General features: G+C 46.6%; 1 protein-coding gene across 6 annotated transcripts in view; it reads right to left on the minus strand.

Moving 5' to 3' along the window:
- The window catches only part of St8sia5 (ST8 alpha-N-acetyl-neuraminide alpha-2,8-sialyltransferase 5), a 66,033-nt gene extending 48,339 nt beyond the window's left edge, over window positions 1-17,694 (minus strand). For 5 of the 6 annotated variants that reach the window (XM_046428430.2, XM_046428429.2, XM_046428428.2 and 2 more), the window contains exons 1-2: window positions 17,606-17,694; window positions 16,315-17,207 (exon numbers count right to left, since the gene is read on the minus strand). In XM_046428430.2, coding sequence (XP_046284386.1) covers window positions 16,315-16,445 — 131 coding nt within the window. In that variant the 5' untranslated portion in view covers window positions 16,446-17,207; window positions 17,606-17,694. Of the gene's footprint in view, window positions 1-16,314; window positions 17,579-17,605 lie in introns of those variants that run through there. The other variant, XM_058573937.1, reaches the window with a different exon arrangement.
- Between the last annotated feature and the right edge of the window lie 8,940 nt (window positions 17,695-26,634).

Here is a 26,634-nt window from a genome sequence, read left to right on the forward strand (position 1 = left end):
TGTGACAAAAATACCTGAGACTCTCAACCTAGTAAGGGAAAAAGTTTATTTTGGTTCATGGTTTCAGAAGGTCCAGTCCACAGTGACTTGGTCCTGTTGCTTTGGGCCTGTGATGGCAGGTGTGTCAGGAGGAAGGGGACTGTTCACCTCATGATGGTCAGGAAATAAAGAGTGAGCTAGGAAGGGCTGGAGTTCCAATCTCCCTTCAAGGGCACACCCCCAATGATCTAACTTCCTTCCACTAGGCCCCACCCCTTAAAGGTTCTCCCAACAGTGCTACAGGCTGGGATCAAGCTGTCAACACATGACTCTGTGGAATATTCAACATTCAAACTACAGCACCAGGTAAAGTGAGGTTGAACATCGTGTGACAAATGGTGCTGTCAACTGCGTGAGGACTAGCTGTTTATCTTGAGAAGATGTGGAAAATAGGTTGTATCTGGGTGGCTGTAAAAAAGGGTGAGATTGGGGCTGGGGATGTGGCTCAAGCGGTAGCGCGCTCGCCTGGCATGCGTGCGGCCCAGGTTCGATCCTCAGCACCACGTACAAACAATGATGTTGTGTCTGCCAATAACTAAAAAATAAATATTAAAAATTCAAAAAAAAAAAAAAGGGTGAGATTTCTTCCTCTATTATCTCTTAGCAGGTTGCCTGTGAGAACCACATTCTGATTTGATGCTTCTTCAATTATAAAAATATTTTCTTTCCCTACCAAAAAAGTCCTTTGTGATCCTTTTGGTACTGCCCAAACAGGTAGATGGCAATGATGATGGATAGCTGATATTAACACCCACCAAAAAAAAAAAAAAATAGATAATAATAAACTAGGGGCAGAGTTTCCCCCACCCCATGAAAAAACTTTACAGGTGAAGCTTTTCCAGAGATTTCATGCCTTTTTCCTAACAACTGTCACTCAAGCCCCTAGGGAGCCAGTGACCCACTGGGAAAATCACCCAGCCCATGTCCCTGCTTTCCCCCTCGTGCCATCAGGAGAGCCCTGGACCAGGTGGAGGGCAGGGACCCCAAGGACCATCAGCCCAAAGTGACTGGAGCAGCTGATCTGAAAGGCTTTCCCAATCCAAGTCTCGACCAAGAACAAAGCCAAACCCACTTCTTTTCCTGGAATCAACTTGGTCTCAAGCCAGTGGGTCACTCAAGAAACAGGTGCCATTACTGTCATAGGGGACTCCATCCTAGCCTTGAGAGGGACACTCTTATTCTATGACAGTAATCCCTAAAGGTAGGGATGGTCCCATGATACCCTGACTTTCCCATCTTCATGCCCTCCTTGGACCTTTGAGAGCCTAGCCCACCCCAGCTAAAATATCCAACAAGATCATATCTAGACATTGATGCCTTATGCTCCCACAGTGCTTCACTTCCACCAGGGAGCTGATTCAAGAGTGGGGAATGGGGGCAGACAGAGAACGAATGAAACAAAGGCACCCAGAACGAGAGAACCCACGCCCTGCCCAACACATGGGAAAACGGGCCTCATGGCACCAATTCCTTCCGTTTTCCAAGGGGTGCTGGGAAGCCAGACTTTTATTTTTAATTTTCCAATTTTTAAAAGCTGTCAATTAATTCAAACTTGAAACACTGTGCAGACCAAATATGCAGTGCTGGAGGCTGGGGACCACCCACTGGCAGCCCCTGACTGACATCATCTCGCTCTATCCTGTGAGGTAGATAGAGTGTGCATCACCCCCACCTCTGAGGAAACTGGGATACAGAGTAGAAAGTTAGTGCTCAGACAACTAGTGGCCAAGGGAGGCCAGGAACTCAGGAGTCCTCTCAGTTCATTTCTCCAATCAGCAAAGTTCTAGACTCTGTCCTGGGAGTCAGCTGCACACCACACCTTGGGGTCTTCCCCTGTTGGGGTGCAGGGTCAGCAACCCTCTGCCTTTTGACCTCATGCATGACGGACTTGCTCACCATTGCGACAGCTGCCCACTCTGGAAGCCCAGGTAAATGTGATTCTGGAGCCCTGCCTGAAAGCACCTCTTTCCCTCCCATTTGACAGCTTATAATAGGAATGCAAATGCTGAACTCACTATTAGTACAAGGATAACCTTGAGTAGGCTCTGTTTGAAAAAAATAATAATAATAATAAGAGGAAAATCATTCACAAACACCAGTACTTAACTTTCACTTAACTTTCGTGGGAGGAGAATCTATTAAATTATTCATTGGTATCTTCCCTCCCCCACACCAGGAAGATAGCTTGCCTTTTTTATCTTCTCACTTTAGGGCCATCTGGGTTGTGGGGGCTGAAAGGCTTCAACGCTCACTGAAGAAATTGTGCTAGACTGTTCTGGAGGGAAGCAGAAGGCGGGTAATTTTGGGTCTGGAGAGGGGTAGAGAGGAAGTGGTGGGACCATGCCCAGGGGAGATACCTCGAGACAGGGAGGCCCACAATAGGGGTTTGGGATCCTCTCTCCATACCTTTCCAAAGGGACAGCAGGCCTCAGAAAGACTGCTGCTAGGGGCACCTCTAGAGGCTGGGCCAGGGCTCCAGAAGCCTCCAGAAAATAGGAGGCAGATCAGCTGAGGCCCAGGGGGTCTCAGTGTGGCCCAGAGGGTCACTCAAATGTCCTGTTCCCCAGGTCTCCACCCAACCCTGGGGATGGAGGGAAGGCGCCTCAGCCATTACAACTTCCTACCAACTGGTGGAGAAGACCTGGCATTGCTTTTTAATTAAATAAAAATCTTTAAAGGAGCCATTTCTCACACACCACACCACGCTCGTGAAATAAAATGGACAGGCACTCTTCCATTATTCACCGTCACTGTCCCTGAACCTCACAGCTGGCAGAAGGCACCTTTCCTTTACCCATCCACTCTATTTTTTGTTTATTACATGTATTTATTTTAGTATATTATTCCATAATTATCAAAAAAACCTCACCAGGCTGGATGCCAAGGCTCAACAGTGCACAAACCGACAGAGGCCCAGACCCATTGGAGCTTCCCTTCTACGACAGGGAGAAAGATACAATGACAATAAACTAGCAGGTGACAAAATGTGTACTGTGCCTGAGGGGGAAATGTGCTGTGGGGAAAAATAAAGGGAGAAAAAGAGGATGAGGAGCTTGGGGTAGGTGAGATGCCCTTCCACACAGGGTGTGAAGGAGGCCTCTCCCCAAAGGGGCCACTTGAAAGGGACCAAAAGGTGGTGAGGTGACCTCAGGGGAAGGATGCTGAGATGATTAGCACCTGCAAAGGCCTGAAGCTTGGGGCCAGAGGTTTCTGTTGGGCTGAGGAGCCAGAGGCAGGTGACGGTGGATAAGAGGACACTTCATAGAAGCAATGCCACCTTTCTGTGCTCCCTCAAAGCCTTCTCTGAGGTGGTGTGCCGAGTCCTGCATGGCTATTTATTCAGGTTCCAGGTTCCCAAACTGGGCAGTAACGGGATTGAGAAAAGACAAACAGACACAAAAGTAGAGAAAAAGACAGGGCCTGGTGCTTCCGCCAACCTCCACTGGAGGAAGACTGTCCACAAGCAAGCTCAGCACATTTATTAAATAAGCTTTAACATCAAAGGGATTTATTGTGAGAAAGTTACCCTAAAACAAACAGAACCGAGGTCAAAGGTATGAACAACCCAATTACAGTTATCAGTTTGCACCCATAATTCTCTACCCACCCCCTAGGGGCAGTGGGCATTTGAATCTTAGGTCATGAACTGATAAATTCTGTGGCTGGCACAGAATCCCCTTTGAACAGGGCATCACCATAGCAACTGGGCAATCTTTGATCAGCACCTTCTCACTGAGAAATTCCCAAGAGAGATATTCCCTCTGTCTCTGGGCAATTCAAGACCCATAATTCATTTGCTGCTCCCGATAGAGGTAGGCCAGTTTCATCCTCTGGGAAGTAGGGATTTCAGCACAGCTACCTGGAGTCTGTGAGGGTCAGATCTCCCTCCTTTTGCTGTCCATATCCCCCCAGGTCCAGAGGAGGAGTCCAAGGGCCTCTCCACCCAGATCAAGGTGGAAGTGCTGCCAGCCGGCAGCTGCACACCTCTCCAGGGGGATTAGCGGTGTAGCTACCAGATTCCCCTTCCTCACTGTCCTGCTCCTCACTGACTACAGGCTCATGACTTCCCTGTGAAGCTCCAGACAGTAATGCCTCCCTAGAAGAACATCAGGGGAAAGGGAAGTGATTTTACTCTCCAGGTTTGCCAGGAGACATTTCATCTGGGGTAAAAGGAAAGATGTTGCAGGGTGGATGACCCCAGGCTGGTCCTACCATCAGAGGGGAAGGAGAAGACTGGCAGGGTGAGCAGCAGGCACCAGAGCAGACAAGGGCTCTGTGGACTGCAGGGGGTGGCCTCCCTGAGACCCCAGCTCCCAGCCCTGGGCCCCAGATTCTAATGAGCAGGTGGGCATCCTGGATTCTAAAGCCCTGTGGATCTGCAGGGCCCTCTGGGGTGATTCAAATACTCACAGTGCCAAAGCATGGTGGGGAAAAGGGTGCACATGGGGGCCACTCTGCCAAGAAAGGGTCCAGAGAGAAACAGAACAAGCTGCAGGCAAGCTCTGGGACCATGTGCCACATCCAGCCTCAGAACTGTGATGGGCTAAACCTGGGCCAACCTCAAGATGCTCCTGCCACTGACACAGCCTTCCAGACCTTCACTTCCTACCCACTCCCCTCCCTGCTCATCTCCCAAGCTCACCCCCCAGTCAGACCCATTCACATGGGCATCTGGACCATCCAATGATGTCACAACCCTTCCAGCTACTCTTTGTTAAATATATACTCAACTTTTATTTCAAGGAGGGGCTGCCCATAGGAGGCAACAGGTTGAGGAGTGGGGACAGGGGATGCACCCACCAGCCTCCCAACTCTCCTTTAGATTCAGGCACCAAACAGCAAGCAGAGTACAGATCCCACCCTCCCTGAGGCTGCAGAGTGATGTGGACAAAGGGGAGGGCCCACATCATTCTAACTGCTATCTTTGTCAGAGCTTCCACGAGCACTGCTTTCTCCATCTTGTTACATGCCCTGGGGTGTGTGTGTGTGTGTGTGCACACGTGTGTGTACACACCCGGCACATAGATAAGTATGTGAGATCATCAGTGCCCACATTCTCTCCAAGCCTGTGGAACCCAGTCCAACTGAACTTCAACCCTTTTATTCCTCATGCTGGCCTTTCCAGCTAGTTCCTCTGCTGGGTTGAATTGTGTCCCCCCTCCCCTCCCCCAGAACTGATAAGTTGAAGTCCCTCCCCAAGTACCTGTGAATTTGACCTTATTTGGAAATTAAGTCCTTGCAGGTTTGCTCAGTTAAGTAGGATGAGGTCATAGGTAGGACCTATAAGCCAATATGCCTGGGGGTCTCATAAATGGGAAAATTTGGACACAGACACATGCAAAGGGAGAATGGCATGTAAAGCTGAAGGCAGAGATGTACCAGGCAAAGAGCAAAAAGGTTACCAGCAAAACATCAAAAGAGGGAAGAGACACTGAACTGATTCCCTATCAGAGCCTCAGACAGAACCAACCCTGCAGGTGTCATGATCTTGGACATCCAGCCTCCAGAACTGTGAGACAGTGACTTCCTGTTGTGTAAACCTTCTAATCTGTGGTGCTCGTCACAGCAGTCCTTGCAAACTAATACACCTAAAGTAGCTCCTCCGATCCTCCATGCCAAAATCTTAGTCTTCTTTCCCCAGACTCCCCTAAAATCCTCAGCCTTATTCAGTGGTTCCCAACTTGGCCGGGTGAAGGATCCATGCACCCTTCAGGTCTCTGCAGAGGAGGAGAGGGCAGGGGTGGAGGATGGGATCAAGGAGGAGGGAGCTGAGTGGGCAGGACTAGAGCCCCCACACTATTTCCAGCAAAGCAGGTGAATTAGCAGGCTCCTCTGTGGCCCTAGGTCAGGTCAGAGGGGCCTCCCAGTCCCCTAACACCAGCAGCACTGAACAAGAGACTGTGTCACCCGCTTTACACCTAGAACCCAAGAAAAGTCTGTCAACTTTTTTTTTTCATTTTTTATTTGTTCTTTTTAGATACACATGACTGTAGAATATATTTTGATACATTATACATACATGGCTTATAACTTATTCATGAGGCAGTCTGTCAACTTTCCATGGGTATTGGACGCCTGCCCCCTAGGAGCTCCTTAAGAGCAGCCTGTTTGGTCCATTTTGGAAGCCAGGGTCTAGACAGCACCATCCAATTGAAATATATCAGGATCCACATATGTAATTTAACACTGTCTGGTAGCCTTCTCATAAGAAAGTTAAAACACATATAATAAAATTTTATAGAAGGAATACATACAATATACAAATAAGTGCACGTAAACCCAGCAAAGTCCAAAGAAGGTTGATGGATTGTGGCAAAGCTAATTTCCTGGTTGTGACATTGTACCTTTGAGGGAAAATAGGGTATTCAGGTTCTCTCTGTTATTTCTGAGAGCTGTATGTGAATCCCCAAAGGATTTTAAAAAATAAAAAGAGCCAAGCATGGTGGCGCATGGTGGTATAATCCCAGCAACTCAGGAGGCTAAGGCAGGAGGATCTGAGTTCAAAGTCAGCCTCATCAGCTTAGTGAGGCCCTAAGCAACTTAGTGAGACTCTCTCACACATTAAAAAGTAAAAAGGGCTGGGGATGGGGCTCGGTGGTTAAGCACCCCTGGGTTTAATCCCTAGTATCAAAAAAAAAAAGTAAAATTAGTTTTAATAATACATTTTATTTTATTTTATCTAATATATCCAAAGTGTTATCATTTCCACCTGTAAATAATTTTAAAATGAGATCTATTACAACTTTTAATGTGTGTGTTCCATCTTTGAAATCCAGTGCATATTTATACTTACAGCCAGCACATCCCAATTCAGACTTGCCACGTTTCCAGAACTCAGCAGCCACATGAGGCAAGTGGCTCTGGTACTGGACAGGGCAAGGCTGGTACATAAAGAGGGCTCCTTGCTGTGGAACTGAATGAATGAGCCAGCTCATCCACCTGAAGCAAGAGGGGCTGATGGTGGCTTACAGCACAGTGCCCCTCCAGGGGTAGGTCAGAGGTACAGAAATGTTAACTCTGCAGGCACTGCCGGCAAGAAGGACAGGAAGGAGGACAGCAACTCTCAGCCCGACATGTAGAATGAGAAGATGATGGCGGAGGGCAGGGATTCTTGATCCCTTTAAGCCTTCTTGGGGATGGCAGGGGGGTTATTTCTAGGAAATAAAAACAATGACCCTGAGAAGCATTGCTGCTTTGAGCTGCGGGAAGAATGGCAGCTGGCCTGCTAGAGGAGTGAGGGAAACGATGCTTGGCTTTCCTTTGCCCAGAGAAGGCGCGAGCACTACAAAGGACGTGTGATCCCAGGCTGCAGTGAACACAAGTGCATGCGATTCTCCCAATAACCCCCAGCACTTCCCATGCATGGAATTCCACACTCATCTCCTGGCTTACCTGCCTTATTTCCACCCACGCCCCCAGTCTAGAGGCTCTGAGTTCCTCCCAGAAGGAGCTGGCAAAGCCCAACCCAAGCCATTCTCCTGAAGGAACAGCCCCTGTGACCCACATCATCATACCTAGAGGAGAGAGCAGCCATCTTGCCTACCCACTCAAACTGCATAGGACAAAACCAAGACCAGAAAGGCCATCTGTTGGCCACACCAAACACTGGGGTACAAAAAGAGAATTTAAAACCTTCCATACCTTCCTTCACCTGCTCCTCCAGCCTCAAAACCTCAATCTGTCCTCCAGATTCTCCCCAAATCCAGTTCCTGAAATTTATCTGTTCTCCAAAGCCTCCATCAGGTTCCACCTGGCTACTGTCAACACCCTGGTTGCTGTCTTCTCTGAAAACTGCATGATGTATAGTCTATTCCACATCACATTGAGCTTGTTCATGTCATCTGACCTGATTTTTCCTTTTGTCCCTCTAGGTGCTCTGTAAGTGCCTCAAGGCAGGCACCTCTCCTAACAGTTCTTCAGCGGCACCCTCCCCCTCCTGCCACAAAGCTGAGCAGGTGTCTGATGAGTGTCTGTCAGTTGTTGGGGAAAAGCTTTGGGATTCCTTGTTTGTATCCATTCACTCAACAGTGAATTTCAGGTACTGTGCTAGGTCCTGAGAACTCACGGATGAATAAAACATCTTTTATGTCTTACAAGAGTCTTCCAAACTATATGGCCCTTATGAGTTATTTGTCCTCTCCCCTTGAATATTAAATGAGGAATTAAATGAATCTATTTAACAGGTCTATGGTGAGGATTAAATGAAATAATCCTTCTCTCTCCTTGGTCTATATCCAAAGGACTTAAAAACAGAATACTACAGGGACACAGCAACATCAATGTTTATAGCAGCACAATTCACAATAGCTAAACTGTGGAGCCAACCTAGATGCCCTTCAGTGGATGAATGGATTAAAAAAAATATGTGGCATATACACACAATGGAATTTTACTCAGCAATAAAAGAGAATAAAATCATGGCATTCGCAGGTAAATGGATGGAATAAGAGAAGAAAATGCTAAGTGAAGTTAGCCAATCCCCAAAAACCAAATCCAGAATGTTTTCTCTGATATAAGGAGGCTGATTCATAGTAGGATAGGGAGAGGGAGCATGGGAGGAATAGATGAACTCTAGATAGGGCAGAGGGGTTGGAGGGGAAGGGAGGGGGCATGGGTTTAGAAATGATGGTGGAACATGGTGATCATTATTATCCAAAGTACATGTATGAAGACAAGAATTGGTGTGAATATATTTTGTATACAACCAGAGATATGAAAAATTAGCTCTATATGAGTAATAAGAGTTGCAACGCATTCCGCTGTCATATATAAATAAAATAATGAAATAATCCTCACTTAGAATTATCTACTTAGGTTACAGCCTGACCCCTGAACCCTAATATTATTACCTGATGAATTCTTCACCTGTAAGATAGTCCCTAGAATCATGGGTAGGGCTAAGAGCTAAATTGGGAAAGTATTAGATGAGAAGCAAATGGACTTAGGTAAGTCAAAGAGAAACTAAATCCTCTAAAGAGGCAAAATTTTCCTGAAAAGAACAAGTGTCAAAAAATAAAGAACTAGGACTGGGGTTGTAGCCCAATGGTAAAGCGCTTGCCTAGCATGCATGAGGTACTGGGTTCGATTCCCAGCACTGCACATAAATAACTAAAATAAATGTCCATTGACAACTAAAAAATATTTTTTAAAAATTAAAATAAAATACAGAACTAGCCAGGCCCAGTGGCACATACCTGTAATCCCAGCAGCTCTGGAGGCTGAGGCAGGAGGATATTGAGTTCAAAGCCAGCCTCAGCAACAGCAAGGCACTAAGCAACTCAGTGAGACCCCATCTCTAAATAAAATACAAAATAGGGCTGGGGATGTGACCCAGTGGTCAAGTGCCCCTGAGTTCACTCCCTGGTACTAAAGAAAAAAAAAATCCAGAAGTGAGAGGGGATCATTGTGCACCTGAGGGGCACTGGGAAAAGGACAGGAAACTATCATCCCTCCCCTAGTGCAGAGTGGGGCAGAGTACATCAGAGTAGGCCTAGAGAGTGCCCAGCAAGGGCAAGGATGTGACATTTAAGGAGGTCTTCAAGTCTCAGGCTCATCAAGTGGGTTGACAACTGCGAGCGGGGCTTCCCTAAGGTTTGCTCCTGGGTCCCTTAGGAAGGTCACCCTCTTCCCAGCCTGCAGCAGTGCTCCCAAGCAACCTGCCCTGTGCAGCAAGACTATGAAGTTCTTCTGCTGGCAGCACAGCTTACAGCCCAGGCTGTTGTCTGCTCCTTTCTCCTTCCTAGGGCGCCCTCCCCATTAGAGCCACACTCTGGATAATAGAGCCCCTAAGCCCCCTTCCCCATGGTCCCAATCTCCTGGGGCTCTGCCTATTTCTCAGGACAGCAGAACAGCAGGCTTTGTCCCCTGGGTGTGGGGAGATCTGGCTGTGAGATGAGAGCCTTCGAATATACACATGAAGGTGGCCCAAAGTCAGGCTGTCCTTTCCCTTGACCCAGTTTCAAATCCTCAAGTCTCAGGTCTGCACCAGCCACATGCAGACAGGCCAGGTCTGCACCCTCAGGGTGCAGGAGGAGGAGGGCTGGCGGGGCAGACAGAGCATAGGATTGTCCTCTGTCCTCAGAGTAGGAGAAAACAGGCCCAGCCCATCTGCTGTCCCCTGCGCCATCACATAGCAAAAGGACAGTACTAAGCAGATCGTGACAAGTGCAGCCAGTACAGGTGCTAGGAATTCAGAGGAGGGCAAGAACACTGTGGGCTGGGAATGGAAAGAGGCAGGATTTGGACTGAAAGGCAGCCAGGAAGGAACAGCAGGGACAGACACAGCACGGGTAAGAGCACAGAGTAAGGACAGACGTCGTGGGTGGAAAAGACCCTTGTGTGAGGAAATGCTCCACTTCAGGGTGGGCTTCAGACCCAGGCAGACCAAGGGGGTGAGATTTGTATTTGGGGTGGGGTGGGGAACACAGACATTCAAGGGTTTCCATTTCAGACAAAACGGCAAAATGAGGAGCCCTCTATAGCAGGTGCTGTGATGTGCCCCACACCCACTGCAGGGGTGAAGGACTTCTTCCTTGCCTGCCAGGGATGCCATGAGCTGAGCCCCCTCTTGGAGCTGCCTCAGAAGAGAAGAACCCCCTTGCCCCTTACCCAGTGACTGGTCAACACAGAGGTATAAAGGTCTGATCCTTCGCCCCAACTCTGGGCATGCCTGAAGGACCATCCCATCTCCGGGCTGCCTCTGGGGCTGGCTGAGGATTTCTCTGGGACTATATTACCATTCAAGCTCTCCCAATTGCAGTCTTTCCTATCCCTTTCTCAGGTATTGATCTCAAGAGCACTTCTTTTAATAAGCATTTTGCATTCTAAACTCTGGCTCAGATTCTGCTTTCTAGGGAACTAAATGTGCGACATCCTCCCACTACAAAACACTAAAACAACAATTAAAAACATCTTTAAAATGTCTTCTTAAATAGATGAATAATCTGGCAAGGAAAGAAGTAGTAGAGTGTTAAAGTCAGACGCTGCCCTAGTGACATCAGCCATTGCTAGAGATTTGTGCTTCCACTGCAAGGGCTGCAGGGCCTACCCAAAGTGGAGGATTGCAATAGAAACTTCCTCCTAAAGTCAGGAAAACGCAAGCAATCCAAAGGCAAAAAGAGAGAAAAGGCAAGATATATAAAAAAACATAAAAATATGAGAACTAAATCCTTAGTTAACAATAATCATAAAAAAATCTAAATTTATAAATTTTGAGGTAAAAAAACAAAGACTGTCACACTCAATATAAAAATTGTAACTATGGCTGGGCACGGTGGTGCATGCCTGTAATCCTAGTGGCTCAGGAGGGCGAGACAGGAGGATGGAAAGTTCAAAGCCATCCTCAGCAAAAGTGAGGCTCTAAGCAACTCAGCAACTCAATACAAAATAGGGCTGGGGATGAGGCTCAGTGGTTGAATGCCCCTGAGTTCAATCCCTAGTACCAAAAAAAGGAAAAAGAAAAACAATGTAACTATGTACTGGTAGCAAGAGACAAAATAAAAGACACACAAATGTTGAAAAAGGCAAATCAGCATCATTATCTTATTATAATAGCTTTGAGTTAATAAAATCACAAAATAAATAAAAGACACAAAGTACCTGGAAATTTTTGACCTATAAATGTTTCTAAATTTATAGGTAAAAAAATAAATCAAGACAGAAATTGAAAAATACTTGGAATTAAAGATAATGAAAATACCTCTGGTCATAACTATGTAACCTTAAACAAATTACTTAACCTTCCTGTGCCTTAGTTTTCCCATCTACAAAATGAGCATGGTACTAGAAACTATTCCATGTTGTTAAAGGAATTCAGTGAATTACATTAATAATAAACGTTGTTGAGAATATGGGGGGAAAGGCACACTCATACATTGCTGGTGAGACTGCAAATTGGTGCAACCACCAAGGGTGGTATGGAGATACCATCCTTCTGCTTTCCATCTCTATGAATCTGACGATTCTAGCTACTTCACATAAGTGAAATGGCACCATGTTTATCCCTTTGTGCCTGATTTATTTCACTAAGCACAATTCCTCGAGGTTCATCCATCTTGTAACCTGTGTCCAAATTTCCTTTTTTTTAAGGACTGAATAATATTCCATTGCACTTTTTAAATAAAGTAGAAGTTTTTTAATGAAGTAGAATAAAAAATAATAGAGCATATTTCTTGTAAATAAGGCCAAGTATTTCCTACTACTATGCATCACAATCATGAAAGTTCATGATTTTGATGGTTGGCAACTCCACAGTTTACATTGCTAGCTGGGTCTTCCCTATCTGCAGCTCCAGTGTTTGAGCAGATTCAGACCCAGACTTGCAATTCTCTTTCCTCCAGATGTGCCTCTTTTCCCACAGTCCTACTGGTCCTTCATAACCTGGCCCTGCCTGCCCTACCTGCCCCACCAACACAGTCCTAACTTTATAATGCAGAACACTCAGGTTTTCCTTGTTCTCTTCAATTCCTGCTTAAACTGGATTCGTCCACTTCCTCCCATCTCCACCTAAGCCTGTGGACCATTTCTCTTTAAGACCTCCTTCAAAGGCTTCTGTGAACCATGAAGCACACTGATTTACTTCGGCTCCCTCCTCCTCCTCTGGTTCACCCCACCCCCCAAACCAGGGACCAAGGACCGTGTCTGTCTCAGTGCCCACTGTATCCTAAGCACCTGGGCTCGTGCTCAGCATAAAGTAAGCCTTCATTAAGTTATTTCTTCAATTAAGCAAGGACAAGGAAGCCAAGAGCATCAAGGGCAAACTTCACGGCTTTGTTCCATGCCTTTTCCTCCAAGATACCATCCACAACCCCCTTCTTTCTCCCACTTTCAGACCAAGATGGATTCCCCAGGTCATGACTGCTCACAGTGAGTCTCTCTGAAGCCCAGGAGAGGCCAAAGGTCCAAGGAAATAAATGCACATTGACTTACATCCCCCACTTCCTTCTGCAGCAATCTGTCCCTAAATCACCGGACCAACTCTGCCATCTCTGTGCCCCTGAGGTCTTTGTGAGGTGGTATGACACCAGTTCAGTGGAGAAGTGAAGAATGCCAGCCTTCAGGAAACCCCATATGCTAACGTGGACTCAATCCTTGTACCAAATTGACTTCTTTCTTGACATGGTGTTTTAATAATACTTTCCAGCCTCTTTCCCTCTCTACCCCTTCCTGTAAAAAGCCCAGATAAGCTTCCATCTTTGTGGCTTTTATTATGACACCACCTTGTTCAAGGACCATACATGGCTCCCTATGGCCCAATGAACCAAGTCAAGTTCTCCTTCTTGGTCTTCAAAGCACTTCACTAAAGCCACTGACCACTGGTACAGCTGCTTGCTTCTTCCCTGTACACCACTGGATCCATCTCTTCAATATGTCTCTTCTGTCCACACGTGCACACACACACTCCTCGCCCATCCCAATCATTTATCCATCATCCATATTTATTGAGGGCTTACTTGCTACACACACGTGTGGAGCTCAACGCTGGGAAGAAGACACTGAATCCCCACCTTATGGAGCTTCCGGTGGAAAGCAAGGTTTCTCAACCTCAGCACTACTGACATTTGAATCTGGATAATTCTTTGTTTGGGGGCCAGACCATGAATTGGAGGATGTTTGTAGTGCCTCTGGCTTCTTCCCACAGGGTGCCAGTAGCACTCTCCTCTTTCACATGTGACAATCTAAAAAAAAAAAAAAAAAAGCCTCTGCCTATTAAGAATTGCCCTCAATCTAGAATCCCTGGTATGGAGCAGGAGAAGCTTGCTACAGGTCTCCCTGGGAACCTGCTAATGAGGCATTCACAAGATCATACCCCAGGTTATCTGCTCCAGAAACCCAGGAATTTGCATCTCTATGGCCCTCCAGGTGGTCTCAGTGCTGGCCTCTGCTTGGGGAATACTGATGGGATGTTTCCAACAGGAGTCACACTCATGTTCACATAAGCCAGCTCATTACAATGATGGTGCACACAGAAAACAAGATAGGTAAGCAAGTGCTATGGATGCAACTCATGTGGCAGCCACAGTCTAGCTTGTGGTCCTGGCAGCTCACTGACAGACTAACCAGGGATAGAGCAAGTAGAGAGGTGCAGGTAGGGTCAGGTGTGGGAGAGATGAGGGGATATACCACACCTGCATCTCTGCACCTCTATTCCTGCTCTCTTTAGTTCTAGATATGCTTGTCCCCCCCACCCCTCCTTATCTAATCCTTCCTTCAAGACCCACTCAAGTTGCGCCTCCTCCAGGCAGTCTTTCAAGTATTCCAGTCCACTAGGCTCTCTCTTCTCATTTACTTCCTATCTCATTTGTGCTACTATGTTTCCCCAAATAGACTTCAAAGCCCCTGAGCACCAGCACAGCATCATCTATCTCCTTCTCTACTGTCCCCAGTACTCCCTTCCAGGATCAGAGCACACAGACATTGTGCTTGCTTGGCTGGATTAAACTGAGTCTCAGGAGTGACCCTGCAAGGTGGCATCGTGCAATGTAGGGGGTCAGGGTCTCTGAGGGAGAGCGGATGGGAAGCAACTGGAGTACCTTCTGGGCTCTGGGCAGCTGGCCCATCCACCCAAGATCAGGCAGGGCCTGCCATAGCAAGCAGGTAATTCAGTTGGCATTTGCCCTGGCACTGATACTTGGCCCTATTGACCAGGCAGAAGGAATCCAGCCCCAGCAATTCCACTGAGGTACCAGTAGGGGGCAGGAACCCAGAGCTGCCCTACTGAAAAGAAAGTACCAAGACAGCAGCAGGCAAAGGGCCTGCAGGGTCCCCGGCAGCTGATTCAGGGACCCAGCTGTTGGCACATGGTGTCATCTCAGGGTAAAACAGGAACCAAAATAGGAGGCAGGTCCTGTGAGATCCAACAAGCCAGGAAACTCTGAAAATGTTCTTTAAAGCCATGGGGGCCACAGAGAAGAGCACATGAGTTGCTGCCCCCCAAGGAAGAAGCCTCTCTGGGATGGTAGCAGTGACTAGCTGGAAACAAAGGTTTGGGAGGAGTCACCACAGACTCCTCAGTTCTAGGAGTAGTTACAAAGAGGGGAAATAGCCTGACTGCCTAGTTTTCCCACTGGGAGTGAGACCACCAGCAGCAACCTTAGCCCTCCCATCCTCATGCTCAGCCACAACTGGGAGCACAAATGACTGTTGTAGGCCCCAAAGTGGTGGAAAGAAAAAACAAAACCATTCCATTATTTGGAAGTTTCAAGAAGATGGGATGCTTATAAGCCAGAGAGACATTTTGTTTCCTATCCGTTTGGGGGTAGAGTGGAGAGAGCAGAGAGACACAGGAGACAGAGGAGGATGAACCATTAGCAGAAAGGGGAAGGGGCTTCCCACCACCAGAGGCTCTGGTATAGGAGCATTCTAGGACAACCCTCCCCCCCAACCTCCCCCAGCCCCCAGCCAGGCAGAGAACCGCAGCAGCGTTTCCTCTAAGTCAATGGAGCCACAGAGGGAGGCAGCTGGCATTTTGGTGTTATCTTTCCCACAAGGAATGGGGCTGTCCCCACACAGAATGGGGTGTTTCTGAGCAACACCTCCTACTGCCCTTTCTCTCTGTGGAGTTAAACCCAAGGATGGAGGTAGGATGGGGAAAGTCCATCTTTTCCGACCTTTGGCCCTAAGGATGGGAGAGAATTCTCTCCTTCAGAAGGGATCAGGCTGGGAGTTTCACAGCACCAATGGCTATGGAATTGTAAGAATTCACTAACCCTGTGCATTGCCACAGTCCATTAACACTGCTACCTAGTTCGATGCTCCTGGGGGAGAAAATATGCTTTTTATGCCTCAGCGGCCCGTACAAAAAATTCAGAACTCACCAGGTTGAAAAAAAAAAAATTCTACCTGACTTTAAGCCCTTTCCCTTCGGGCTCCAATCAAATGGCCACGGAACTGTAGGTTTGGGGAACGCCCGGATCTGATCCCCGCCGCCGCTTCGGGCATTCTAAAGGATTTATTGCCAGTTTAGCTGCTTAGAATTCCAAACTGCACCCCATTTCTTAACAGCGGAATAAAGTTGTAGCCCCCCCCCCGCTCCCCCTAAACACATACACACACACACACACACACACACACACACAACCAGCGCTGAGCAGGCGCTCTTCTGGCCGCTGAGATGCGCTTCGCAGCGCCATGACCCAAGCCTAAATCAACGGTGCCTGGGACTAGGTGCAGATCCCAGGGTCACTCGCCCCGGGGATGCTGAGACCACAGCATCAGCCATCTGGGGGCTCGCCCGTGAGCCTCGTGCATCCCACCCCGTGTCTCGGACTTTCTTACCTCTTGATGTAGTTCCTGCCATACAGGATCTGCTGCAGCAAGGTCACCAAGGCGAAGGCGCAGATGAAGATGAAGAGCAAAGTTCGGTTTCCCAACAAATCCCGGTTGGCGGAGGGGTCTGCGTAGCGCATCCTGGTCGCGGGGCGCCGCGGGCGCGGGGTGCGGGGAGGCCCGGCAATCACGCTCTGGGTTCTGAGACCCCGGCGGCGCGCGGCCGAACCGGCGTCTCACAGCGTGGTCCGGCGGGCGGAGGACTTCGCAGGGCAAAGTTTCCGGCTGGAGCAGCCCGAGCAGGGGGCATCTGAATGTCTCCGGCGCCGCAGCGGCAACAGGACAGGGCCGCCCGCGAGAAGCTCGACCGCAGCCCCAGGCCTTCCCTCCGCTGTCTTTTACCTCCGGGAGTGGGTGCCCGGCAGCTGCTGATTTCCCCCACGGAGGGGCGACGGCAGGTGCCCCAAGCCGGGGGCGGCCCCTCCCGCTGAGGTGATGGCCAATGGGGATCCGGCTGGGCACAGTCCGCCCGTGCGCTCCAGCGCGCGGTTTACCGCCCCCTCCGGCTGGGCTCAGATCGCGGTCGCCCAGAGCTTGGGGCTCAACTAGGATGGCCACGTCTGATCCCTCGGCCCTAAGCGAGGAAGCGCAAAGGTTGGCCTTCAGTTCTGGGGATGGGAATGGAAAATAAAACACTCCTGGAGTCAGACTAATGACAGGCGGGCCGTGAAGAGGGGGAGGGGATGGAGCGGAAAACGCCGAGTTGGAATCGTAGAATTAAAAAGAGGGCAGAATGGGGAAGCCGAGGCTGCGGAGCTGGGCTTGCTGGAGAGGATCATTTGCATGCGGCGCGCAGGGCACTGAGTCACCGCCGTGAACGCGTCCTCGCACGCTCCTGGAGACTGCTCGGGAGAAAGCGGAGCAAGGTCAGCCGGGCAGCCCTTCAAGGACGGCGCGCGCGACTCCTGCATGCTAATGGCCTGTGGGGCTGCCCGCCCGCGCCCCCGGCGTCCGACAGGGCAGAAATTCAGGGGCAGCCCGCTTCTGCTGCAGGCCTCTTCCTCCTCCCCAACTTCAGTTCCTAGGGTTCGTCAAAGACCCTGTTGTCACCAAGACACTGTCTTATCCTTAACCACGGGTAAACCTAAGGTCAGGCGACCGGACGCCTTCGGAGGCCACGGTCCCCAAAAGCTTTGTAAGCCACTATGTCCGGAAGCACGGAATGCTTCAAAGTATAAGCAGGGGGGAAAATAATCACAGAAATAAAATGTGAACTTCCTACCTCTGCAGAAATCCTTACCTCGAAAAGTGTACCCCCAGCCATGCTCCTGACCCAGCACGCCAGGCGACCGCGCTGCTATCTGAACACCGCAGTCCCTGGTCACGTGCCGGCCGCGTTCACCACCAATCCCAGTCAGGATGATTCTAGGGAGCCCCTTTGGTGGACCCACAGACACCGGGAGATTCTGGAGTCAGGCCGGGAATTCTACTTGGAACTTGAATAAAACCCAAATCTCAGAAAAAGAACTTTGGTGGGAAGTACTCAGACTCCCACACCCCTGGTCGTGACATTTAGTAGTTTTCTTTTTGAGCTGGAAAGACCCAGGAATACACGGTAAATCCTCATGAACTCTTATAGGGTTCCACCAGTAATTTGGAATTTGTGTAAATTTACAAGGTGGAAGTGGACCCTGTGCTGTCTAGGAAGAGTTCAGGTATTTATCCAGGAGGTCACAGGTAGGCTTTTTAGTCAATTAAAGGAACAACCCAGACATGTGGAGGGCCCATCATTAGAGTAATTCCTGCCTCTTCTCACATATATTAATGAATTTTCATCTCCCAACCTCTGGCTAACTCATTTTACAGCTGAATGGACCAAAGCACTAGCTGACCAAAGCAACTTACCTTGGGAGAAGTCCCTGGGCTCTCAGATGGTACCTTTTCTCCCACACATGCAGGCGGGGACATACTTAATTATGGGAGTATCTGTTCAGTTGTCCCTGATCCCAACACAACCTTAATTGTCCATTCTTGTTTTCTTCAATTTTTTGAACCCTGTCACTGGACCACACACATGTCACCTGCACACAGAATCCAAGTTGGCAGAGTACTAATTTTCACCTGGTTGGTGCTCAGGTGTAGAGTTAGTAAAGTTCTGTCTTACTTATTCAGGACAATTTTTGAAACCTCATTTCTTTTCTGGTCCTGCGTATCCTCCACTGCCATCAGGTACCCATTCTGAGACTTGTCTTTGGATGCATGCTTCTTTAGAAAAACAAATCTGTTTAAAAATAATAAATGCAAATTATCCTCAGAATGTTTAAGTTGCAGTATAATACATTTACCAAAAAAAAAAAAGTACATGTAAACCTAGGTGACCAGCACACAGATCAAGAAACAAAAGCATTGTCAGCCCTCAGTAGACCAGAGAATTATGAAAAAGTCAAAGAAATAACAAGAGAGAGATGAGAGCCCTGCTCTGTTCTTTGGATGGCTATTTGAGTTCCTCAGAAAGTTTACTAATTTTGATCTAGCTCTGTGGAAGGACAAATTTTGCTGGAGTCTTATTTTATTAGCCATTCAGCCTCAGATATCTGCAGAAAGCTCTAAAATCAAATGGGTCCTCGAATGTTCTCTAATCATCTTGATTCATAGAAGAGACTATGAAGATCCAGAGAGAATGGCAACAGGGTAGAGAACAAGTTTAATTAATTGTTGTTGCTACAGGTAACACCCTGGTACCTCAGGATCACCAGAGAGGCAGATATAATCCAAAAGGGGAAAACTGTCTCAGTTTCAGAGAATACGGGGAATGGAGAAAGGACTGCCCAAGCAGAGGCCACTTTTCCTGAGCTTTGTCCCCTATGCAAAGGGAGAAACCACTGGAGGAGAGAATGGCCCTACCTCCAAAGGGAGGCTGGGACATCTGGTTCCCATGATGACTGCTTTCAAGGATGGGACGTGCCCGAGGTCTCACATAGCCCCCATTAACAAATTGGAGATCCCTTGTGAAGATCCTAAGGTGACTTTTTTTTTTAAGAGAGAGAGAATTTTTTAATATTTATTTTTTAGTTTTCGGCGGACACAACATCTTTGTATGTGGTGCTGAGGATCAAACCCGGGCCGCATGCATGCCAAGCGAGCGCGCTACCACTTGAGCCACATCCCCAGCCCCCTAAGGTGACTTTTTGTGGGGGAGGTGTACCAGGGATTCAACTCAGTGGCACTTGACCACTGAGCCACATCCCCAGCCCTATTTTGTATTTTTTATTTAGAGACCGGGTTTCACTGAGTTGCTTTAGCACCTAGCTTTTGCTGAGGCTGACTTTGAACTCAAGATCCTCCTGCTTCCACCTCCAGAGCCACTGGGACACCCCGCACCTGGCTCAGGTGACTCTTGATATGGCAGATAAAAATATCAATTTCTGATTGGATACAGTTTCATTTTCTGCCTTCCTCAAGCCTTCCAAACCCCTTTCTTATCAAACCTGTGTTGTAAATGGTGTTGATGGCACCCCTAAAGTCAAAAGGTTTATAGGACCTTTGACTTGCAGATTTGGAGAACTAATTATCACTCAAACCTTCTTGTTCCTTCCAGAATGCCTCTCTGGATGCAACTCTTCATTTAACAACAGGACATTCACCCATCTTCCTGGAACCATTGACAACAGGACATCAAGTGAGAGGCTCAGAGGATGCTTGAGGATGTTTTAACTCAAATAGATTCTTAGGTTTGCGACACCAAGATATCAGGAAGGACAAAATGCCTAGCCAGTCTTTATTTTCCTAAAAACAAATAAACAAACAAAAAAACCCCAAATATTCTCCCCACCAAATGATACTATCCTATCAATCCTGCAGACCCCCAAGGGCTTTAAACCCCCATCTCTAACAGTCTGCATTCACCAATGATCATTAAAGGCCTAAATTGCCTTCCTGAAAATATCATCCTATCTCTGTTAAGCAAAGGAACCCTTCACTATCTCCTGAAGATGAGACGCTAATCTTGAACACAGACATCTGTGCTTACCTAGCGGCATGTTCTTCATAACACAAATACAGAGCTATCTAGGGTCACATGAATTTTGCACTGCACAGATTGCAAGAGATGACCAGAACATGGGACATGAGATAAATTGTCACTCCAGCAGATAAGATGCAAATTTTCACTAGTGACCCCTGAGGCACCAACTCCTCTACATTACACAGGTCAGGAGAAAGAGAGTTAATTCAAGGTCTAATTATAGCTAGGGTAATAACCTTAATTGGATAACTTATTGGATGGGTAGAAGGAATAATTTGCAATGCAGTGACCACTCAAAACATTTCCGCAACCACAGGGGACATTGCTATAGAAACTTGACAAGAGTTTAAATGACTAGCTAAAATATTTAGGCTTACTAGCCCAATTGGTGATTGAAAATAGGCTGGTTCTAGGTGATTTATTGGCTTGGGAAGGTGGAGTTTGTACTCTGGCAAACACCTACTGCTGATTTTATGTCACTGTGTCTGGAAAAATAAATACTAGTGCTGATCAAGTTTTGCAAAAAGCTATTGGCTTTAAAGCTGTTCACCCAGATAACACTAGAGATGTATGGGAAACTTTAAGCTTACCTGCCTAAACTCACTTGTCTGTTACCACTGTTTGGATCTTTGGTTGCTATAACTCTACTCCTATTGCTTGATCCTTGCCTTCTTAATCTCCTGGTAAAATTTATATCTTCCAGATTGCAACAATTCCATGTTAAAATGATGGCAATGTTAAAGAATTCCAATCTGTCCTAACAATGGAGAGTGATCTCTTTGTGTCATCATTAGATCAGGCAGGCAGAGACTTTATTTATTTATTTATTTTAAAGAGAGAGAGAGAGAGAGAATTTTATTTATTTTTTAGTTTTTCAGCGGACACAGCATCTTTTTTTGTATGTGGTGCTGAGGATCGAACCTGGGCGGCACACATGCCAGGCGAGCGCGCTACCACTTGAGCCACATCCCCAGCCCCAGGCAGAGACTTTAGATCCCAGAATAGCTAGGGACAATGCCCCATTCTAGCTTGAATCCACTATGGAAGATGGGTCATTCCCCTTCTGGAACCCCTTAAGAACAAGGATCTAAGTCTCTGGGAGTGGGGAAGAGGTTTAAGAATACAGAGAGAACACTAGGTCTCAAAAGAGAAATGCCCATCATATCTTGGAATGAAGAACAAACAACTCATGAGCAATGTCCCCACCCCTGTCATTGCCTGCAGCTTGCCAATTGGCTGATGAAAAAGCAACAAAACTGCAAGATGATCACAAGGCACCTAGAGGAATCACTCCCTTAGGGCATATTCACATTAAACTTTGGTGACCAAGAAATGACAAGTATCCTCATTGGCTACTTTCAATTCTCCTGCCTCAGCTTCCAGAGTCGCTAGGATTGCAGGCATGGACCAAGGTGCAAGGTCATATTACTTATTCTTTTGTGTATGACTTCTTTGGCTCATTGTTCATTATGTGTGGTTGGAAAACTTCTAAGATGACCCCCATCTTCTCACTCCCTCTTATATATACATCTTCACCCAGTCATTCAATTGAATGTCAATCTAGGTCCTGCTGTGCAGGGAGTTTGCAGATGTAATTTGGCCTAAATCTGTTGGCATTCAGATTAGGAGATAGTCCTCAAGGACTGGATCACATGAACCCTTGATAGGAACTAGGCTCCTATGGATGGAAGAGAAGTGAAGCATGAGAGGGATTGACAGAGGGAGTAGGGAGTCCACAAGTCTTGATTTTGAAGATGGAGGAGTTTGCTTGGCAAAGGATACAGATGGCCTTGTGGAGCTTTGATTGGCTCCTGATTGACAGCCAGCAAGGAAATGGAGGATCCCAGTCCTACCAACAACCTGAATTCTACCAGCAGTTCTACCAACAACCTGAATGAGCTCTGAGCTCATTCCTCCTGAGCTCCAGCCTCCCATTACTTGATTCGAGCCTTTGAGACTCCTCATCATAGACCCTAGCTGCACTGCACCCAGATTGGAGAACCCCACACCTGGGACCTCAGAAACATGTGCTATTCAGGACCCTAAATTCATGATCATTGTTTCACAGCAATAGAAAACCAGTATCTTAGCCAGGCACGGTGGCGCACACCTGTAATCCCAACAGCTTGGGAGGCAGAGGCAGGAGCATCATGAGTTCCAAGCCAGCCTCGACACTGAGAGGCCCTAAAGCAACTTAGAGAGACCCTGTCTCAAAATTTAAAAAAAAGTACTGGGGATATGATTCAGTGGTTAAGTGTCCCTGGGTTCAATCCCAGTACCAAAATAAATAAATAAATAAATAGACAACTAATACCTTGTATGAAGTGAGAATTTGCTTGATTGTATTGCTGTATAACATGCCCTGTAGCACAAACTACTTATCCTTCTACTGATGATGGATACCTGGATAGCTGCCACCAGGAACCTTCCAGTGCATGTCTATCTGCTGGGCATCTGTATCAGGAAGTGAAATTGATGGGTCAGAGAGCATACTTATTTTAAGCTTTACTGACTACTGCCTAATGGTTTTCCAAAGGACAATTTTATTTATTTATTTATTTATTTATTTATTTATTTATTTATTTATATTTGGTGCTGGGGACTGAGCTCAGGGCCACTCAGCCACTGAGCCACATACCCAGCCCTATTTTGTATTTTATTTAGAGACAGGGTTGCTTAGTGCCTTGTTGTTGCTGAAGCTGGCTTTGAACTTGCAATCATCCTGCCTCAGCCTCCCCAGCCACTGGGATTACAGGCGTGCACCACTGCACCTGGCAAGAAATTATTTTTTAATACGTATTCTATTCAGATTTGCCATGGCCTAATAAGAAATTGGTCTCCATTCTGGGTGATGTCAACATTAACTAGCTAACTTAATAACAAAGAGCCCACTGCACCATAAGCCAAAATAGTTCAGGGACAGTTAACAGCTCCAAAGGTCCTTACTCTCCTCATTTGCTAGGTCACCTGAACAAATTAGCAGGGAATAAGACTGAGTTGGCATTAGGCCCTTTTGGAAAGCAGCCATGCCCAACACTATACTGCCAATGCTGTCCCCTTCAGCACATTTGGAACTTTGCAACAATATTCCTGAGAAGATGTGTTTCAATCACTGGATACTCTGGAAATGATCAGCAATGGTCCAGTGTGTCTTTGCTGATGCCGTTTTTCTATCTTAATGGAGTTTTAAGCCTGACTTCTTCATATCAAGGTAAAGAGGTATCTTTAACACCTGCACAAAATTGCAGGGATCTTTAGTCTTGCAACATGGAAGTCTGAAGTTTCCACTTTTGCTATCAATCTGGAGTAGGTTCCACTTTAAGCCAAATTTATATCTGAGTGGAGAATCACAGCAAAAACTCAGAAGGCCTGCAAACAAAAGAGTAAATGCATGAATAACTGATGGTTATTCCAGATTCAGTGATCACCAATTTTATATTGTAATTACCCAGAACAGGGACAGCAGCCTCATTGTTGAAATCACACACTCACGCGCAATTAAGCCAAGAACAAATGTCAACACTGGCACAATCTGCTAAATTGCTGATAACTTGGTGAGCATTGTCTCCAATATAAAATAGAAAGACTTAAAAAAAAAAAAAAAAAAAAGAACTTAGAGGTCTCTTTGGGTTTAACAAAGCCGGTTTTTATTTTGTACTGCTCAACTGCCAGATTATGTAAGTAACATTCCAGGCACGTGTTCAAGGAGTTTGTGCTAAGTACACCCTCTTCTTGTGACTCTTTACATTTATGTTCAGAAGTCGAGCCTTCAAGAGGCTGGCTCCTGGCTTTGGGTCACTTGGTTGGTGGTGAGAATATCTTGCTGCCTGGTAAGCAGAGATGCTCTGGTAATAATCTCTTATCCAGAAAGCCAGGCTCTGCCATTGAATAGTTAACGCTAGACTTTACTGCATCAATCTTGTTTTTAAAAACTTATTATATAATAGAATGATAATTTAAATCCCTTGTTCAGTGCAAGTTGTGTTCTACATAACTTATAATAATTCATTTATAATCCTGAACTTTTTGGTCCTCACATTCCAAACCTGAGAAGTCCTAGCACCACTTCCAGTGATTCCTCTTCTGTGTTCGTTCCAGTTGATCCAGTTGGTTCCAAAGGGTAGAAATACTGTTGTCATTAATCTATAAGTCAATCAATGCATCAGAGTGTAAAAAGATTCTGTCAAGTATATCATACTCCCACAGCCGGGCATGGCATCAGTGTTTGTAATACAGTCACTCAGACCACATATAGATGACAAGGTGGCCAAAATGGACCCTGACTGTCCCTTGCTAACCTTAAAGATTGGGTCCTGTGAGGATGTGGGGGAAAAGGCACACTCATACATTGCTAGTGGGACTGCAAATTGGTGCAGCCGATATGAAAAGCAGTATGGAGATCCTTGGAAATTTGGGAATGGAACCACCATTTGACCCAGCTATCCCACTCCTCGGTATCTACCCAAAGGACTTAAAAATAGCATACTGCAGGGACACAGCCCATCAATGTTTATAGCAGCACAATTCACAATAGCTAAACTGTGTAACCAACCTAGATGCCCTTCAGTAGATGAATGAATAAGAAAATGTGGTATATATACACAATGAAATATTACTCAGCAATAAAAGAGAATAAAATCATGGCATTTGCAGGTAAATGGATGGAGCTAGAGAATATAATGCTAAGTGAAGTTAGCCAAACCCAAAAGTTTTCTCTGATTTAAGGATGCTAATTCATGATGTGGTTGGGGGTAGGGGTATGGGAGGATTAGATGAACTCTAGATAGGGCAAAGGAGGAGGGGGGAGGGAGGGGCCATGGGGGTAGGAAAGACGGTGGAATGAGATGGACATTATTACCCTAAGTACATGTATGAAGACACAAATGATGTGACTCTACTTTGTGTACAACCAGAGTTATGAAAAATTGTGCTCTATATGTGTAACATAAATTGTAATGCATTCTGCTGTCATATATAACAAATTTTTAAAAAAATATTAAAAAAAAAAAAGACTGGGCCCTGGAGGAGAAAACAGGGACTCAGGGACCAGGTTCTGAAGAACTCAACTGAGAGGATGTTTTTCATTTTTAAGACAATGCAGGCCCCCTCCACATGTTTTATTGGTGGTCTGTATAATTCTGAGGCCTTCAAAAGAACACCCTAATAAATATTGCTGCTTAAAGTTATACTTCATTTATGTATGATGTATCAAAATGCACTCTACTGTCATGTATAACTAATTAGGGCAAATAAAAAATATATTTAAAAAATAAATAAAGATCGCTGCTTAAAATGTTTCATGTTTCTTCAGAGCTAAGGAGAAAAATGGGCTGGGTGTTCCACAGTGATCATAGCTTCTAAAGCACCCTGGGATGGTCCCAATTCTATCACTGTGTCCACCACAGAGGATGTGTCATTTAATGACTGTCCTAAGTTCTAAAAGCTCCATGCATTCAGTAGTCACGGCTGGAATGACCATCATACGCTAACCATTGTGTGACATGCTAAGGGAATGGGGATTAGGAATTCATAGTCTGAGCCAAAAATCCAGTGAGGAAGACACGTGGACAATCCCTGTAGTAGCTAAATATGTGCTCATCCTGGCTGTGAGTGACAGGGAGGAATAGCAGGCAGAGGTGGACTGGCAAGGAAGGTTTCCAGAGGAGGGTGTGTTTGGCCTTCATTGTGATGGGTAAAGATGGACAGCCAGGTGAAGACAGTGGGTCAACACTTTCTGGGCAGAGGGAGTGATGTGAACAAACCTGGCAGTGGGAGGTGCAGCTCTGTTGGCTCAACGGAGCTGGAGAGATGATCCTCCCTAGGCGCACAGGAGGCAGAGACTAGGGAGCTGGATTTTAAGCATGGAACCACTGCAAGTAGAGGGATGATACTATGAGCTTTGCATTTTAGCTCATCAGTTTGTAGGCTAGCAGAGCAGTGTCTGAGGGGGCAATGCTGTAGAGGCATGGATGGCCCCACTTCTCTTTCTGTCCCCTGAAGGCCTCAGATCCCTCCCCATCACCCACCCTCCCATTCACACCCCACTGGCAGGCAGCCCCACTACGGAGCTCTCATTATTGTACCAATTTAAAAATTAATTTTCTTCCTCCTTCCAGGGAAGCAGGACTGGGGTAGAGAAATGTGATCACTGCTTTATAAAGCTGTCACCATATTAAGTGCCTCATCATTCACTTTATTTGAGGTTCATAGAAGGAGATTAATAGCGGTTGGGGCTGGGCCACTGGAAAATTGTGCAGTTGGCAGAGTTGGCCTTTGGTACACCATTGTTGCCACTTACTGGGCCC

The sequence above is a fragment of the Marmota monax genome, unplaced genomic scaffold, assembly GCF_021218885.2.
Source record: "Marmota monax isolate L192 unplaced genomic scaffold, Marmota_monax_Labrador192_F-V1.1 WCK01_AAM20220418_F8-fsc00031, whole genome shotgun sequence".
NCBI classification, from domain to species: Eukaryota; Metazoa; Chordata; class Mammalia; order Rodentia; family Sciuridae; genus Marmota; species Marmota monax.